General features: G+C 37.4%; 1 protein-coding gene across 3 annotated transcripts in view; it reads left to right on the forward strand.

The window, feature by feature from the left end:
- Positions 1-17,277, forward strand: part of TRIM37 (tripartite motif containing 37) — a 131,917-nt gene extending 114,640 nt beyond the window's left edge. Inside the window, exons 20-24 of one of the 3 annotated variants that reach the window (XM_047080957.1) lie at positions 703-831; positions 1,188-1,377; positions 3,408-3,547; positions 14,556-14,666; positions 16,010-17,277. In XM_047080957.1, coding sequence (XP_046936913.1) covers positions 703-831; positions 1,188-1,377; positions 3,408-3,547; positions 14,556-14,666; positions 16,010-16,092 — 653 coding nt within the window. In that variant the 3' untranslated portion in view covers positions 16,093-17,277. The remainder of the gene's footprint in view (positions 1-702; positions 832-1,187; positions 1,378-3,407; positions 3,548-14,555; positions 14,667-16,009) is intronic. The other 2 variants (XM_047080959.1, XM_047080960.1) reach the window with 2 other exon arrangements.
- Positions 17,278-17,993: the final 716 nt, after the last annotated feature.

The following is a 17,993-nucleotide window of genomic DNA, read 5'->3' on the forward strand; positions in this document are numbered from 1 at the left end:
TTTGATAGTTTCCAGTGTACGAGTCTTAATGTTTATTAAATTTTTTTCCTAAGTATTTTATTCTGTTTGATGCTATTGTAAATAAAATTGTTTACTTAATTTCATTCTTGGGTTGTTCTTTGCTGATCTATAAAAAGACAATCAGTTTTTAGTCTTACATTCTGCTACCTTGCTGATCTCGTTTATTACCTTTAAATGCATGTCTTCTGCTTACTCTTTATTTTTATTCTTCTTCTAGTTTTTTGAGTGCATATTAGGTCACTTAGTTTCATTTTTTCCTAATTCATTATAAGGCTATATACATTTTCCCCAATTATTGTCTTAGCCACAAACATCTTGAAATATTTGTGGTTCATTTTTAATTCATTGATTTTCTTTTTAATCCAATAATTTACAATTTTCAAGTGTTTGGAGGGTTATCTTTTTGTTGTTAATACTTTGGCATTGAGATTGGAGTTCATATCTGGTAGGATTTTTCTTTTGGAGTTTACTGATATTTTTCTGGTCTTGCTTCATGAGTAGCAAAATAGGAATGCTTTTTGTGTATAACCCCAAATAAACCATTTGGGACCACAGTGTCCTGGGTTTTTTGGACACAGTAGATAGAATACCTTCCATAAGGTTAGTCTTCCCCTAAGTCCCTGCATAGTGAGTCTTATGCTATTTTACCTTATTCAAAGATATTTTTAAATGTCTTTGCAGCCACAAATAAGAAGAGTAATTCACCCAAGCCAGCTCGGTCCAGTATAGCAGGTAGTCTGTCACTTCGAAGAGCAATAGACTCTGGGGAAAATAGCCGTTCAAAGGGAGACTGTCAAACTCTGTCTGAAGGTAAATTTGGAGAGTTCAGAATGTAATTTCAGTGTGTAGATGTTTGTTATTTGAAATTGATGTTATGGTATAGGTAGATTTAGATGTTTAAAGGCACCAGCAGTGCTGAAACTTGATTTGAAAGTTCTTGATCTCCCAAAAACAGACCCGTCAGTAATAAAATGCAATCATTAGACTCATATTCTGGACTCCTTAATTTTAAATACCTGGCATCAAAAAAAAACCTGGGATATGTCTTTAAATTGGCTTTGAGTCTTCCGGCAGTTTAAAAATGTGTATGTAGTGAGACATTCTAAAGTGGAAACTAGAGAACTTTTGTTTGCCTTCTTTCAGAGTATCCCATTTCTTTTCTGTAGGTTCCCCAGGAAGCTCTCAGTCTGGGAGCAGGCATAGTTCTCCCCGAGCCTTAACACATGGCAGTATCGGTGATATTCTGCCCAAATCCGAAGACCGGCAGTGTCAAGCTTTGGATTCAGATGCTGTTGTGGTTGCAGTTTTCAATGGTTTACCTGCTGTTGAGAAAAGGAGGAAAATGGTCACCTTGGGGTAAGTTCTTTTGTTTATGTAGTGGAATAATTGCCAATAGCTTTATTCAATAGCACTTCTTAAGTCTATATCATAATGAATAAAATAAATTTCTACTTCGTTAATTTTTTGGCAGATATAAAGTTTATTTGTTGTATTAAAATCTAAAGTACCAGAGACCCTACTTTCTTTTCTTAGTGGAATGAAATGAGATGTTATTAGAAGTTCTGTTATGTTAGAAATCACTGAAGTTAAGAGAATAATATTGTGTAACTTTGTGTGAATTCTGCCTTGTGAGTTTTTGTTGTGTGTGTCAGCTCTTTAAAAATTTATTTTACTTTATTTTTTTATTTTTTATTTTTTCTATCTGCTCCACATTTTTTTTAATTAAAAAAAAATTTTTTTTAACCTTTATTTATTATTGACAGACAGAGAGACACAGAGCATGAGCAGGGGAGGGGCAGAGAGAGGGGGAGACACAGAATCCGAAGCGGGGCTCGAACTCACAAACTGTGAGATCATAACCTGGGCCAAAGTCGGTCGCTTAACCGACTGAGCCATCCAGGCGCCCCTGCTCCACATTTTTTAAGACACTTGTGCTAGGCTACATTATGTCATAGATCTTCTATGCATGTTTTGTACAGAACAAAGCAATTCTAGCGTTTTTATTTTTAACACTGCTTTTGTACTTTCACTTTTTTTCTCTTCTCTTATGAAAATGTCTGCAAAACTCATAGTTGGAATTTCTCAAAAGGATATACTATCTGGTAGTCATCACCTTTATCTCTCACCCGGGAAACAAAAACTCACATCCCAGCCACGTCAATTAAACTTTTACCAATTAAAAAGATTAAGTGATTATGGGATATATTGTCTGTGAACGTGCTAGATGAGCCCTTAATACCCATCTGCTGATCTATTTTATGGATATTAAATATATTTCTAAATTTAAACAATGGAATAGTTCTACCTTGGAGACTTTGAAAATGATTTTGAATTAGAGAATAACATCCCTTAAATTTACTTAATTTTATATAGTTTTAAGGTCTGGATAATTACCAAATGTAAAGAACAGTTGGTATGATTTAGTTTTCTGATTTAGCTCCAGTTTAAGCAGTGGAAAGGTGTTATAATTATTAGATGTTATCTTGTCCTCCCCATTACCTAGCCTGATTTTATACGTATTCCATATTCACGTTGCAGCTACAACCAGCTTTTATATTTTGTTTGTTATGGAGATATTTATATCTGCCTTGAGTCATAACAATTAAATATTTATGAACGTAGGCTTTTTTCTAGACTGTGAAATCCTTTATAAATATCTGCAGCCCTTAGCTTTAACCCTCACTTTACAGTTAATTGTATCACTAGCCTGGCTTATGTGATGTTTTCTAGTTTGTGTCTTTTTTTTCCCTTCCCTAATTTATAGTAGTTTGTAAGCAAAAACTTTAAATACTAATAATAAGTGGTTAAAAATGGAAGTAAGAAAAGAATATTAAGTGAAAATTTCCCCATCTTTGTCTCCCATCTGCTTAGTTTTCCAACCCCCTGCCCACACACTTCCCTGCTGTTTTTAATTTTTTATATATGCTGTGTTTTTTCAGTTCTTATGCATATTTAAGCAACTGTGACTATATAGCTTTTTTAGTACATAAAGCACACCTTATTTTCTCAGTAATATATCTCAAAAGTCTTTCTATATTAGTAAGAACTTATTATTTAGGACTTCTGTTTTTATCTTTTAATCAGAATTATTATTGAGATAATTATATATTCACATGCAGTTCTAAGAAATAAAACAGAGAGATCCTATATACACCTTACGTACTTCCCTCTAATGATAACATTTTGCAAAACTGATACAATATCACAACCAGGATATGACATTGATACAGTCCATCATTTTCTAATCTTTTATTGTGAATCTTCTATTGGATTTTTTAAAAAATAAAGCACTAGTGCCATATACCCTACTTAGTTTCATGCTCAGTTTCAGGACAAGAAGAAAATGTAGATTATTGTATCGCTGACTAGTTACACAAAAATATCAGGTTGTTTTCTCCCTCTTTGAGGGCTACTGCTAAAGGTGGTCGTCTGGAAGGAATGCAGATGACTGATTTGGAAAATAATTCTGAAACTGGGGAATTACAGCCTGTCCTACCTGAAGGAGCTTCAGCTGCACCTGAGGAAGGTATGGAATGATAAAGTCATAATTAGGTGGAAGGTGAGAATAATGATCTTTTTTTGGTGTTGGTGTTGGGGGGTAGTTAAGTTATTGAGACATTGCTATCCAACATGGTTGATCTGAATACAGCATTTATTATGCCACTGAATTTAATTTACTAGGACATCGAGCACACAGGAAGGCAAAATGGATAATTGGGTACATAAAAGGACACATCTTACTTAGATGGGACATTTGCAGGAGGGTGAGGGGAATCTATAGACAGTTCATCTACTCATTCACATCTCATTCAATTAATGTGTTAAGCCATCTATATGATAGGAATTGAGTTTTCTAGATATGCAAAGAAGAGATTAGATATGTTCACAGGCTTAGGGGAAGGCATGCACAAAATTATAGATTATTATATATAATATAATTATAATGTTAATTGTTAAGTACTTTGTCGGGTTCGTCCTTCCTTCCTTCCTTCCTTCCTTCCTTCCTTCCTTCCTTCCTTCCTTCCTTTTGTTTTTTGAGAGAGAGAGAGAAAGCATCTAAGCGAGAGAGGGGGGCAAAGGTAGAGGAAGAGAGAATCTCAGGCAGGCTCCACGCTTAGCACAGAGCCTGGTGTGACACTCAATCCCATGACCATGGGATCATGACTAGAGCTGAAATCAAGAGTTGGATACTCAACTGACTGAGCCACCCAGGCGCCCCAGTACTTTGTCTTTTAAAGACAGTCTTAAAAAACGAAGGGGTACCTGGGTGGCTCAGTTGGTTAAGTGCACGACTCTTGATCTCGGCTCAAGTCATGACCTTCACAGTTCATCGGATCAAGCCCTGTGTTGGGCTCTGTGCTGAGTGTGGAGCCTGCTTTTATTTAAAAGCATTTCTCCCTCTCCCCCACTTGCTCACTCATAAAAAGTAAAATAAAATAAACTTAAAAAATAATAAAAGGCAGTCTTGATTAAATGTTTGTATTCCAAACTTTAACCATTTAAAAACTCTTTTGGGGCTTTTGAGTGGCTCAGTTGATTGAGCCTTTGACTCTTGGTTTTGGCTTAGGTCATGATCCCAGGGTTGTGGGATTGAGCCCCACATTGGCCTCAATCAATCAAATCAATCTCTCTCTCTCTCTCTCTCTCCCCCCTCCTCTCTCAAAATAAGTAAATAAAAATTAAAAATCTTAAAAAAAAATCCATTATGGTAACTGATTTCAACTCTGCCAATTCATTCTCAGTTACATTACTAGTATTCTTCTACATGTTCTTCCAGGTTCATTATTCTTTATTTAAAAGCATAGAAGACATTTTGTAATTTTGAGTAACAGAAGGTGTTCTGTGTGTTTTTACCATTGCTGTGTCCTTTATATGTCAGCAGAAAAGGATGTCAACTTTGACATTGATTTTTTTTTCCCCCGTTTCTTACTGAAACTCTGCCGCCTTCCACCTCTGCACTTATTTGAATTTCAATGATTGATGAATTGCTGTAGCATGCAGGTGCCACCATATACCTCTGGCTGCCCTGTGAGAGGGTGTAGGAGTGGTGGCATTTCAGGTTTTTCCCTTTTAGTTGGTGGAGCACAGCATTATTTGCGTTTTGGCAGCAGCATTATTTCAATAGAAGAGACTAAATGAAAAGGATTTTTATTATTTTTTTCTTTTTATATTAAGTTTATTTATTTTGAGAGATACAAAGGCAGCATGAGTAGGAGAGGGACAGAGAGAGAGGGCAAGAGAGCAGATCCCAAGCAAGCTTTGCATTGCCTGCGCAGAGCCCGATGTGGGGTTCAAACTCATGAAACTGCGAGATCATGACTTGACTTGAAGCCGAGTCGGACGCTTAACCGACTGAAACACCCAGGCAGCCAAAAAGAATTTTTTAACGTTTATTTATTCTTGAGAGACAGAGCATGAGCATGAGAGGGGCAGAGAGAGAGGGAGACACAGAATCTGAAGCAGGCTCCAGGCTCTGAGCTATCAGCACAGAGCCTGACGCGGGGCTCGAACCCACAAATGGTGAGATCATGACCTGAGCTGATGTCGAATGCTTAGCCGGCTAAACTACCCAGGCGCCCCAGCGCCTGAAAGGATTTTTTTTTTTTTTAATTTTTTTTTTTTCAACGTTTATTTATTTTTGGGACAGAGAGAGACAGAGCATGAACGGGGGAGGGGCAGAGAGAGAGGGAGACACAGAATCGGAAACAGGCTCCAGGCTCTGAGCCATCAGCCCAGAGCCTGACGCGGGGCTCGAACTCACGGACCGCGAGATCGTGACCTGGCTGAAGTCGGACGCTTAACCGACTGCGCCACCCAGGCGCCCCTGAAAGGATTTTTAAAGTGAAGTATTGATTGTTAAAATGTTAAGAAATAATAATCATTTCTTGACCTTTTGGCTTGGATCAAGTATAAAAAAACATTAAGAAATAAATATTTTGATTAAAAATCTTTATAGAAAGGACCTGTAGGTATTAGCTAGGTACTGTGCATGGATGGATGGATGGATGGATGGATGGATGGATGGATGGTTTATAAATTGCAGTGACTTAAATTTTTATAGCATGTACTGGAATTATAGGCCCCTTTTATTCATTCAGCATATGAAATTTCTAATTTGCCTATCATACATTTGATGCTGGTGAAAAAGTTATTCTTCCTGAACCTGCTGTTTAGTTCAGGATTTCTTTAACTTGTCACCATCGACATTTCGGGCCAGATGATTCTGTGTTGTAGAGGGTTGCCCTGTGCATTGCAGCATCCTTGGTTTTTAACCATTAGGTGCCAGTAGTACCTCCTCTGACTTACAATAACCAAAAATGTCCCCTGGGAGGCAAAATCATCCCCAGTTGAGAATGACTCAACTAGGGATGACCACTTTCTAAGAATCACTTGCCAGAGTAGATCATAGTTTCCTATGGGTACAAGGTATAGTTCTCAAGTATGCTGGTGGGTATTGTGTTAGTGGTGGTAGGAGGAGGGCAGGGAGGGCAATTGAAAACTGGTCAGGTGTCAGACCAGTTAATAGCCAAGAAAGAATGACGGGTGCTGTGATAAAAGTATATAGGGAGCTCAAAGAACAGGTGTGTAATAATAAAAACAACATAATATTTACTAAGTCCTCATTATTATTAGAGACTGCTAAAGGCTACCAGATTTACCTTGTTTTTTCAATACATGCCTACATGATAGTTACTTTATTATCTTGATTTTATAGGTGAGTAAGCTCTAGTCTGGAGATGTAACTAAAGGGAGCCAAGATGGCAGAACAGCATGGAAGTTTTTTTGTGTGTCTCGCATCCATGAAATAGAGATGTAACTTACCTTACGCAAAGTCACAGAGTTAATAAATGGAAGGGCCAGAATTTGAACCCAGAGCCAGTGCTTTTTAGTAACCTAGTTCACCTTCAGAAAGATGATCCTAAGGGATGAGTACAAGTTAGTCAGGTGAAGACTAGTGAAAGATAGGGCCAGAATGGAGACAGATGACAGAACTTGAAGCATTACATTGTATGTCCTAGTTACAATTCGGAATTTGCACTTTGGGGTCTAAGCAAGAAGTAAGATAATAAAATTATGTTTTAAAATTTCTGTTCTAGGCACATTGTGGGGAATGGATTTGGGGTGGGGAAATGGATGTGGAATTAGGGGCAGGAAAACTGGTAAGAAGCAATGTTAAATTAATGTAGGTGCGAAGATGACTTTTAGTTAATTTCAGCCTTAAACTCGTAAGTTAACATTACCTTAGCAATTTTTCTATGTAAATAGCTACTTGGCACCAAAAACCCTGAAACTTTTTGACAACAGTTTCATTTCTTATTTAAAGATAATTATTGATAGCTTATCATAAACTAGAGAAAGGCATTTAATTGTCCACCTTTAGGGTCTACCATGCACTTTCAAGTCTTTCAAATTCTGATATTTAGAGTAAAGTAGTCATGTGACCCAGTAATATATAAGGAGCGATATGATATAAAGAGTTCAGCACTGAGTAAGAAAAGCTGCTGTAAACATGCCAATCAACAGTGCCACAGAAGTACATCCTTGCAGTTTGTTGGGACCTAAACAGCTTGTTTACCGCTGGAGTTCCAGGGTAGGCAGTGAGAAGAAAACTAATGGATGAGGCTGGAAAAAGGGAATACAGTGGACAAAAGGAGCTCTGAGCCTTTTGGAATCTACTTTGTGAGAGGAGGAGAGTGGGGCCTTGCTGCTGTGGTAATATTCTATCAGCAGAAGCAATTCTCAAGAAACCTTTATTCTTTATACTTATAAGCCTTGGTAGGAAGTCAGCAAATGGGTTTGTCTTGTATCCGTGCTTAGGAGACACAAGGCTCTTATTTGAGCAGAATACCTAAGAAAATTTTCTGTGTCAGATTACTGTGGGTAAGTCATTCAGTCTGTCTGTCTGTCTGTCTTTCTGTCTCTCAAATCTTCCTAAAGAAACTTTAAGGGGCGCCTGGGTGGCTCAGTCGGTTAAGCATCTGACTTTGGCTCAGGTCATGATATCACGGTCCATGAGTTCAAGCCCCACGTCAGGCTTTGTGCTGACGGCTCAGAGCCTGGAGCCTGCTTCAGATTCTGTATCTCCCTCTGTCTCTGACCCTCCCCCATTCATGCTCTATCTCTCTGTGTCTCAAAAATAAATAAACATTAAAAAAAAAATTTAAAAAAAAAGAAACTTTAAAATAAAGCATTGTTTGTGTTACTGGCTGGGAATTTGGGACTACTAAGGAGGTCTGTTAAATATATTTGCCCATCAATGAGATGGTCTTCTTAGACATGACAGGCATTAGAGCTTTTTCTAAGTGGGACCATATGGGACAACCTTACATTAATCTTGTCTTTAATGGCCTGATACTAAAAAGGTTGACACTACCCATATCCCTGTCAATGCTGCTGCCAGTTGATACCCTCCCTGCAGAATTCTTGTAGGTAGACCAGTGTCTTCCTTGTGCAGTTTTAAGACTGGAGAGAATATGCCCTGATTGAGCTCCTATTGAAGTAGCACTAATCTCTTTCAGTTAAGTCAAGGCTGTCAATATATCTATCCCAGGGAAAAGCCATGACATGCCTGTTACAAATCTTACTGGCAACCTGTCTAAGAGAGAAATACAGTTTGATACTCCAGCATAACTGATCCCTTTTGGGATATCAGTTAAGAGATTTTTATGTAAGTTAACAAAACTCAATTCGCTTAAACAAAAAGGAAGGTATACTCTCATATTAACATGAAGTCTCACATAACTGTGGTAGGGCAGTTTCATATTAACATGAAGTCTCACATAACTGTGGTAGGGCAGTTTCAGGGTTGGAAAACTTAGATGTTCAGTGTTCTCAAGAACTCATTTTTTGGGGCGCCTGGGTGGCGCAGTCGGTTAAGCGTCCGACTTCAGCCAGGTCACGATCTCGCGGTCCGTGAGTTCGAGCCCCGCGTCAGGCTCTGGGCTGATGGCTCAGAGCCTGGAGCCTGTTTCCGATTCTGTGTCTCCTTCTCTCTCTGCCCCTCCCCCGTTCATGCTCTGTCTCTCTCTGTCCCAAAAATAAATAAATGTTAAAAAAAAAAAAAAATTAAAAAAAAAAAAAAAAAGAACTCATTTTTTCCCCATCTTCCCCATCAGAGCACCTTAACATCCTCTTATATCTCATTAATCACTGGCAGAAAAAGGAAACTTGGCAAAGTCTATAAACATTTGGTTCTCCTCCTTGACCCATTCCATGTGGCCATATGGAAGAGGGAAGATACCAAACAGCAGTGAGGTTCTGTATTAGAAAGGAGTGAGGCAGTGGTGCCCAGTGGCTTAGTCGGTTAAGCATCCAGTTGTTGATATTGCCTCAGGTCATGATCTCATGGTTCATGGGTTCAGGTCTGTTTTGGGCTCTGCACTGACAGCGTTGGAGCCTGCTTGGGATCCTCTGTGCCCCTCTCTTGCTTACTCTCTTTCAAAAAATAAATAAACATTAAGAAAAAAGAAAAGAGTGAGGCAGGTAAAACATTAGTGTCTGTTGCACCAAGTGGTTAATATATTTCCTAAGCATCTGAAATTTGAGCACCCATCAATAAGGGAGTTAGAACTAAAAGTACAGTACTAACAGTACTAAGCATATAGTGGATGCTCAAAAAATGTGGTAGGTGATATAAAAATATCCTACTTCAAATTTCACTGTAAGATGCAGATTTTGTTTTCCGCATTTAACATCTCTGTGGCATCTTACATTTAATGGTATCTTATAATTACTATCAATGAAAGCCAGTTGTCTGAAAACCTATATACACCTGGTAAGATTAAGAAAGGTCAAGTATTCCGACTTCTTAGAGTTGGTAAAATATCACTAATTTACTTAGGTAGGCAGTGGGTAGACATTGCAATATACAGGGCAAGGCACAGCATATAGCTTGTGGTCTGTTGACTGACAGCAGCTAATTTCATTTTTAAAAACAATGAAAGTGTTTGACCTTATGTTCACTCCCTCTCACTTGTTTAAAAAATTTTTTTTCTTAAGTTTACTTACTTATTTTTGAGGGGGGGGGAGAGAATCCCAAGCGGGCTCCACACTATCAGCAAGGAGCCCGATGCAGGGCTCAAACCCACAAACCATGAGATACCAAGAGTCAGGCGCTTAATTGGTTGAGCCACCCAGGTGCCCCTCCCTCTCATTTATTTAAAAAAAAAAATTCTTTTTTTAATGTTTATTTAGTTTTGAGAGAGAGAGAGAGAGACAGAACTTGAGTGGGGAAGGGGCAGAGAGAGGGAGACACAGAATCTGAAGCAGGCTCCAGGCTCTGAGCTGTCAGCACAGAGCCTGACGTGGGGCTGAACCCACCAATCATGAGATCATGACCCAAGCCGAAGTCGGATGCTTAACCTACTGAGCCACCCAGGTGCCCCAATTCCCTCTCACTGATTGCAATGATTTATGCAGGACCTGTTGACCCAGTGTTGGGTATGGCCAACTATTAAGCTAGAGGTCAGGAGACCAATTTTGCTTTCTCATTACATTCACAAAGCTAGGGAACTTTCTTAGGTATGTGTTCGTGGCCCTGTCTGGTACTATATAAATAAATAATAAGTTTATACTACACTTCATAGGAATCCAGTGAGTGGTATTCTAAGAAATAGGAAGTTTGGGGACCAAAATAATTCCCAACTTTTAAAGATATATAATGAATAAAGAGTTTGAAAGATTTGGGGAATTCCTGAGAATCCAGAGAATGATTTCCTTGTTTGTGAATCTGTCAGGAATTCAGAAACACTAGTTCTAGATCAAATTTATGCCTTTGCCTGGAATTTCAACCCACTTGTATAGTGGGTTTTAGTATTTTCAGCAACAGTTCCGTGAAGGGCCACAAGGTGGAGGTGGTGCTTCATGGAAGTAGCTGGTTTGGTCCCTAAGGAAGAAGTATCGTACCTTGCTTTTTATAGCAGGAAAGTTTTAGTTCTCTTTGCTGAACAAGGAGATTTCAAAAATGTCCATACACCCAGCCTATGTCTTCTAAATATTTAAGGGAGAAATAGTACTACACAGAACTCTTCTTGGAAACAGAAGAGGAAGAATTCACTGGTAAAGCCATTTGGGGCTATAGTTTTCTTTGTTGGAAGTTCTTTTAACTACAAGTTGTATTTCTTTAGTAGGTAAAATACTTATTCAGGTGATCTGTTTTTACCTGAGTGACCTTTGGTAGTTTGTGTCTATCAAAGAATTTCTTCATCTCATTTATGTTCTTAATTTCATGAGCATAAAGTTACTATTTTAATGTCTGTAGAATCTGTTGTGATGTCCCCTGTTCTATTCCTGATATTAGTAATTTTGTTCTCTTTTTCCTTAGTCTCCTTAGAAGCTTTTCAATTTTATTGATGTTTTTAAAGAACTAACTTCTTGTGTCACTGATTTCTTTTTCTGTTGTTTCCTGCAAATTTTATTTTTGTTCTGTATTTCCTTTCTTTTATTTGCTTTAAGTTTATTTACTCTTTTTTCTGGTTTCTTAAAATAGATGCTTAGATCATTGAGACCTTTTACTTCTCTAATGTAAGCATTTAATGGTATAAATTTCCCTGTAAGCACTGCTATAGCCACATCTCCCAAATTTTGATATGTTGAATTTTTATTTTCATTCAATTTAGAATGTTTCATTAATTTTGGAAAAATTTCTGCCATTTTCTCTTAATGCATTGTCTGTCCTTTGTTATTCTTGCTATCTGTGGCAGTCTGTTTGACACCAGTGGAACTATTACCATTTATCCCCTTATATTTTAACTGCTTTTTAATGATATTCATTTTTCTATTTCTTTAATATTCTGTTTAATTTCCTTAGTTCTGTCTTTAAGTTTGCTAACCTCTTTTCCAACTTTGCTTAAATCTATTAATATTTTAATTTTAATGACTATATCTTTCATTTCTGGAAAGTCTGTTTAGTAATTTTTTAAGTTTCCTTTCTCATATTAAACAGGTCCTTATATTAATTTATGAAAAAATCATGGTATTGTCCTTCTATTTGTGTATTTCGCTTGACTCATTTCAGGTGGATTGCCCGCCTTTTTTGTTTTGTAAATTTTAATTAGAATACACCTTTCTAAGAATCTTTTTCTGCCTCATCTACCCCTCCCCTGAAAAAAATCCATCCCCCCCTGTGATAATTTATGACCTGGATTGTGGAAGCTTCCCTCCAGAGAAGCTTTTTTTTTTTTTTTTTTAATGTTTTAAGAGTATTCACAAGCACTTCTATATCTGCTCTAAAGTCTTTGTTAGTTAGATACTTCCAGCATCTCATTCATTTCAGCATTGATGTTTGTTGATTGTCTTTTCCTAGGTCTTCATATGCTGAACTCATTTTGGATTGTATCCTGGATTCTTTTTTTTCTTTTCTAATTTGAAAGAGAGAGAGAGAGAGAGAGGAAACATGAGCAAGTGGGAGAGAGGGGCAGAGGGAGAGGGAAAGAGAGTCTTAAGCAGGCTCCACACTGGGCTCCCAACACAGGGCTCCATCCCATGACTCTGGGATCATGACCTGAGCCAAAATCAAGAGTCAGACACTCAACTGACTGAGTCACCCAGGCACCCCGTATCCTGGATATTTTTAATATGTTATGAGATTCTGGATCTTATTTAAATCTGACAGTTTGGGGCACCTGGGTAGCTCAGTCAGTTAAGCGTCCGACTTAGCTCAGGTCATGATCTCACGGTTTGTTAGTTCGAGCCCCGTATCGAGCTCTGTGCTGACAGTTCGGAGCCTACAGCCTGCTTCAGATTCTGTGTCTCCCTCTCGGCCCCTCCCTTGCTCCCTCTCTCTCTCAAACATAAATAAACATTAAAAAAATTTTTTTTAATGTTAAATCTGACAGTTTGGTGGTACTTCAAATTCTGGTCTACACCAATATACCTGTTCCTATTTACTTTTCAGTACCCTTAAAGAGCTGCTTCATGGATTCTGTCCAGGTTTTATAGCTTCATTTAGTGGGAAAGATGGAATGGCATGTGCTTATTACTCCATCTTACCTAGAACCTTTACTCCAGAAGATTTTCCATTTGCTTTATTCAAATAGCACTAGCTCCTGACCAATTTTTATATTAATTTCCTGAGACTTAAACCTCAACTTTAAATCCCAAACCTAAATTAGGCACATAGGCCTTAGTTTGAATTCTGAGATCAGCTGAGCCCAGCAGAAACAGACAGGAGACTGTATTCCTGTACCAGTAGGCAGACTTTTTCTAGTCCATTCTTTCAATAAGAATTTTAGCTTTATGCAGGGAAATAAGTTTTAGTCATTCAACTCCCTTTCTGTGGTGGGTCCAAGGGAATATTAAAGATGTTCACATCTAAATCTTGGGTTTCTGTGGCATCTGACCTGTTAGTTTTCCTTACCGGTTTGTTTTGGTACCTGTGTATTTCTCTTCTTTTTTTTTTTTTTTTTTAACATTCATTTATTTTTGAGAGGGAGATACAGTGCAAGTGGGGGAGGGGCAGAGAGAGGGAGACACAGAACCTGAAGCAGGCTCCAGGCTGTGAGCTGTCAGTGCAGAGTCCGATGTGGGGCCCGAACCCACAAGCCGTGAGATAATGACCTGACCTGAAGTTGGAGGCTTAACCAACTGAGCCACTCAGGCACCTCTCTCCTCTTTCTTTTAAATGGGCTGTTCATTAACATATATATTTTTTTTATATTTTCTTTAGCATGTATAAGGGTTTATAGCAGGAAGATTTCCAGATTTTCTTGGTCACTATCTTGTTGAAAGAAAAGCACTTTGTATAGAATTCTTCTTTTTCTTTTTTCTTGTTTTAAGTTTATTTATTTATTTATTTTGAGACAGAGAAAGGGAGAGCACAAGTAGGGGAGGGGGTAGAGAGAGGAGGAGAGAGAATCCCAAGCAGGCTCCACACTGTCAGCTCAGAGCCCAACAGGGTGCTCAAACTCACAAATTGTGAGATTATGACCTGGACTGAAATCAAGAGTCAGATGCCTAACTGACTAAGCCACCTGGGTGCACTTAGAATATTTCGTTTAAGAGTCAGTTGATGTATGTAAAAACAAAATTGGAGGCCGAAATGGGATAGTAACTCATTTATTGCTAAGAGCTTTTGGAATTTCTTATATACACGCATATGTGTAAGTATAACCATGTATTTATATAACATTTATATGTTTTAGGCTAGAAACGATTACATCTATATTGAATCAGGATTAAAAGTTTCTATTATCTCTTATGACTCTCGAAAAAACTGTTTGCTTTGGAAAAAATATTCTCAATATAATGAAATTAATACTGGTTTCAAATTACTACTTGCAGATACTTTCCACTACTTGTGGAAAGGGCAATTTTAATCTTTGAGAACAAAAATAAAACCACTGCTCTAAATAACTAATGAGAACTGAGGTTTGTGTGGTTACTTTTTTATTTGTTTTGTTTGGTGTCTTCCACTGTCTTGGGATCTAGGGTAAAATTCAGTAGGAATCTCAGTTTAGTGGGCGAGGAGACTTTGTTTTCCTTTCACTAGCAGTGGTTTCATTTCAGAAACATGTTCTCCCCTTCTTTCATGCCAGGAATGAGCAGTGACAGTGATATTGAATGTGACACTGAGAATGAGGAGCAGGAAGAGCACACCAGCATGGGAGGATTTAACGACTCTTTCATGGCACAGCCCCCAGATGAAGGTGCGGCACATGGTCTCATTTCACAGAGATTAATAAAACCGTCTCTTCTGCTGCTATTGCTGCTGCTTCTTTTGCTTCTGCTGCTGCTTCTCTGCTGTTTCTGCTTCTTTTTCTTTTTTAATTATTGTCTTTTGTGAAACAATATTCTATGGGGTAACTAAATGGTGAGTACTGAAAAAATGTGCTAGGTACTGTTTGGTCAGATACCTGCTGGATACTACTTAATGGAGCGGGCTCAGCAACCTGCTCTAGTGTATAGCCTGTAACCTAAGAATAGCATTTATGTTGTACAGAGCAAACAACAAAAACTGAGAAGACTTTTCCATAGAGGCAGTCTGTAGCCTACAATACCTAAATATTTTCTATCTGCTCTTTTATAATAAGAAAATGCTTATCAACCCCTGGGGAGGGTTCAGATGTTATTAGATGTTAGGAGCCTAGCTTAATAAGGACACTTTTTAAAAGATTTTTTTTCTGACTTCTTAGAAATGCATTTAGTTTATGGAAGCATCATTTTTTAAATTTCCTCTTCCTCCCAAAATAGTTTTAGGAATAAAACCCACTGAGATAAAGTCATTGTTAGTATTTTTGTTTTGTTTTAGGAGTACCACATAATGATTTGATAGTATGTATGTATTGGGAAATGATTAACACAGTAAGTTTAGTTAACATCCATCACCCATTACTAATATTTTATCCAGAGTCTTTAATGATCAGTCTTAGCATTCCTCTGCAAGATTTCCTGGAATGGCAACATTGTTAGGCTTATGCCAGTTTTCAGCATTACAATTTTACAGATTTCCCTGAAGTTCTAGTTTTTTTTTTGTTTTTTGTTTTTTGTTTCCAAAGTAGAGCTGAGCAGTTGATGGTTTTTAGGTATTATGACACTGTTAGTAATTTTCTTTTTCTGAAAGAAGCAGCTAGATTTTGGGCATGTTATTTTGAGTGCTGATGGATTTTTTAGTGATATTTGCATGTGCAATTTAATTTGCCTTAAGATACATTTTAATGTTTACAAAGTCAGTCTTCAAAGTATATACATCATCATCATTTCCTGTTCCTTTCTTCAGCTGCTCCCACAGTGTCCCCAGGAGAACAAAGTTAGGCAGTGACTTTCATCTTCTAATTATGGGTATTACACATTTTACTTTTTCTTGTTTTTTTTTTCCCTTTGTGCTTACTTATACCTGATTCAGATAACAAATTTTCTATGAAGACAGAGGTTTGTCTACAACCCACTAATCTTTATCACTTAACTAACATGCTTAGGAAGATCACTTAAAGACATGGAAAAGAAAATACTGGTCTTTAAAAACTTATCTGCTTTTAATTTTTTATCTTAGATACGCATTCCAGTTTTCCTGATGGTGAACAAATAGGCCCTGAAGACCTCAGCTTTAATACTGATGGAAACAGCGGAAGGTAATTTTCAAATCCAGAGAACTGACTTGCAAGCTACCTTGACCCTGAGATTTGCTGTAGTTGGTGCTCAATTTGTCATCGGTCAGATAATCAGATTTGGTCTTATTTTTTTTCATCATCTCTACCTGAAATAGTATTTCTGAAACTTTAGAAAGTAGCACAATTGTAGTATATGACATTGTACACAGGACAAAATTAGCAGTGTGGGAAGAATTTTGTGTAATGTAATGAATTAACAGTGTAGTCCTCAATTAATTTAGTAAATCAGTATATTCCTAAAAGGCAGTTTGTCTCCTGCAATAGAAAGGTGGTTAACTGCCGGACAGTGTACGTAGAGACCGTGCATGCGCTCAGTAACTTGCTCAGTCTCGGTACTCCTCTATCCTTGGCTAGATTCTCAGTTGTGTTTAAATGACCACCTTTATAGTTTGGGTTTTAATCGTAGTTTATAGCTTCATTAATGCCTGTAAATTAGGGAAGAGAAAAGTTACTTATGTATAGATTCTGCCCTGTAGATACTTTATGTGAATAAATAAAGCAAAAGTAGACTGAATCTCCTCTTTGGAGTATGTTGGCTGACTACAAGTTAATTTATTTATCTTTTCTTGTTTGTTCAGGTGTAGACACACTGATTAATGGCATAATCTTTCTATTATATGACTTTTACATACAGAATTTTAAATGAGTTAAGTTCATGTGAATTGGTCATGTTCCATATGAACACACGGAAGATCATTTACAATTATTTCAGTTTTTCCTGCCTTTTATTAAACAGCTGTAGTGCAACAAGTATTTTACAGCCCTCTTGTCTCTTTTATTTTCATTAGTTGGACATTGTTTTCAGTGTCAATATGTTTAAAGATTCCTACACATTGCACAGTGGTTTACATGAAACTGTGGTATAATGTTTACTTTCATACTTAATTAGCCCAAAATAATTGCCAAACTTTCCATTGTGCTCCTGGATTTGTGTTTGAGCTGCTATAGCATTTGTGAAAAAATACACTGAAAGTTGGTAAGAGACTATTGAAGAAGCATGAATATAATACATGTGAGAGGCACCTCCTCTACTTATATTTTACTTAATGAAGATTGTTTGCTTTTCCATGTCTACTGTCTTGCCAAATTCTGTGATTCATGGTTGGCTTTTGTTCAAAACAGGTCGCACTTTTTGTTAATAAAATGAACTTGAGAAAATATTATGCCTCTGCAATTTATTAAAAGTGGGACAGGAAGCCCCCCACCCTTTTTTTTCCTATTCACATTGCCTGTGTACAGTTGAGGCTGTTAAGCTCTATAGACTGTTGTAAATGCATGAGGAAATTAACACTTACTTATATTTTATACTCTTACACTCTTGGTAATATATATGGTTGCTTTTTCTCCTTAAAAGCTAGTTGGAGGGGCGCCTGGGTGGCTCAGTTAAGCATCTGACTTCAGCTCAGGTCATGATCTCACGGTTCATGAGTTTGAGCCCCACGTCAGGCCCAGTGCTGACAGCTCAGAGCTTGGAGCCTGCTTCAGATTCTGTGTCTCCTTCTCTCTCTCTGCCCCTTCCCGTTCATGCTCTGTCTCTCTCTCTCTCAAAAATAAATAAACATTTAAAAAAAATTTTAAAGTTAGTTGGAAATATTTAAGTACTGTAATCATATGAGAAGTAAAAATTTAGCATTCACTTACTAACATGATAGTGTTGGTGTAGTGTCATGTAGTTATTAGGTAGTTTATCATGCAGTGCTCTAAAACATAACTAATACATTCTTTAACACATTTCAGTATCTCTTAGAAATGTTTTTCGGTTTATCACATTTTGTTGACATTTTTTTAATCTGACTTTTTGTTAACCTCTATACTGCATTGTAATAGATGAAGATATAAAGCAACAATTTTGCACCGTTAATGTTG

The sequence above is a fragment of the Lynx rufus genome, unplaced genomic scaffold, assembly GCF_022079265.1.
Source record: "Lynx rufus isolate CCGP_SWC_20201006 ecotype Redwood Valley unplaced genomic scaffold, mLynRuf1.p SCAF_18, whole genome shotgun sequence".
Taxonomy (NCBI): domain Eukaryota; kingdom Metazoa; phylum Chordata; class Mammalia; order Carnivora; family Felidae; genus Lynx; species Lynx rufus.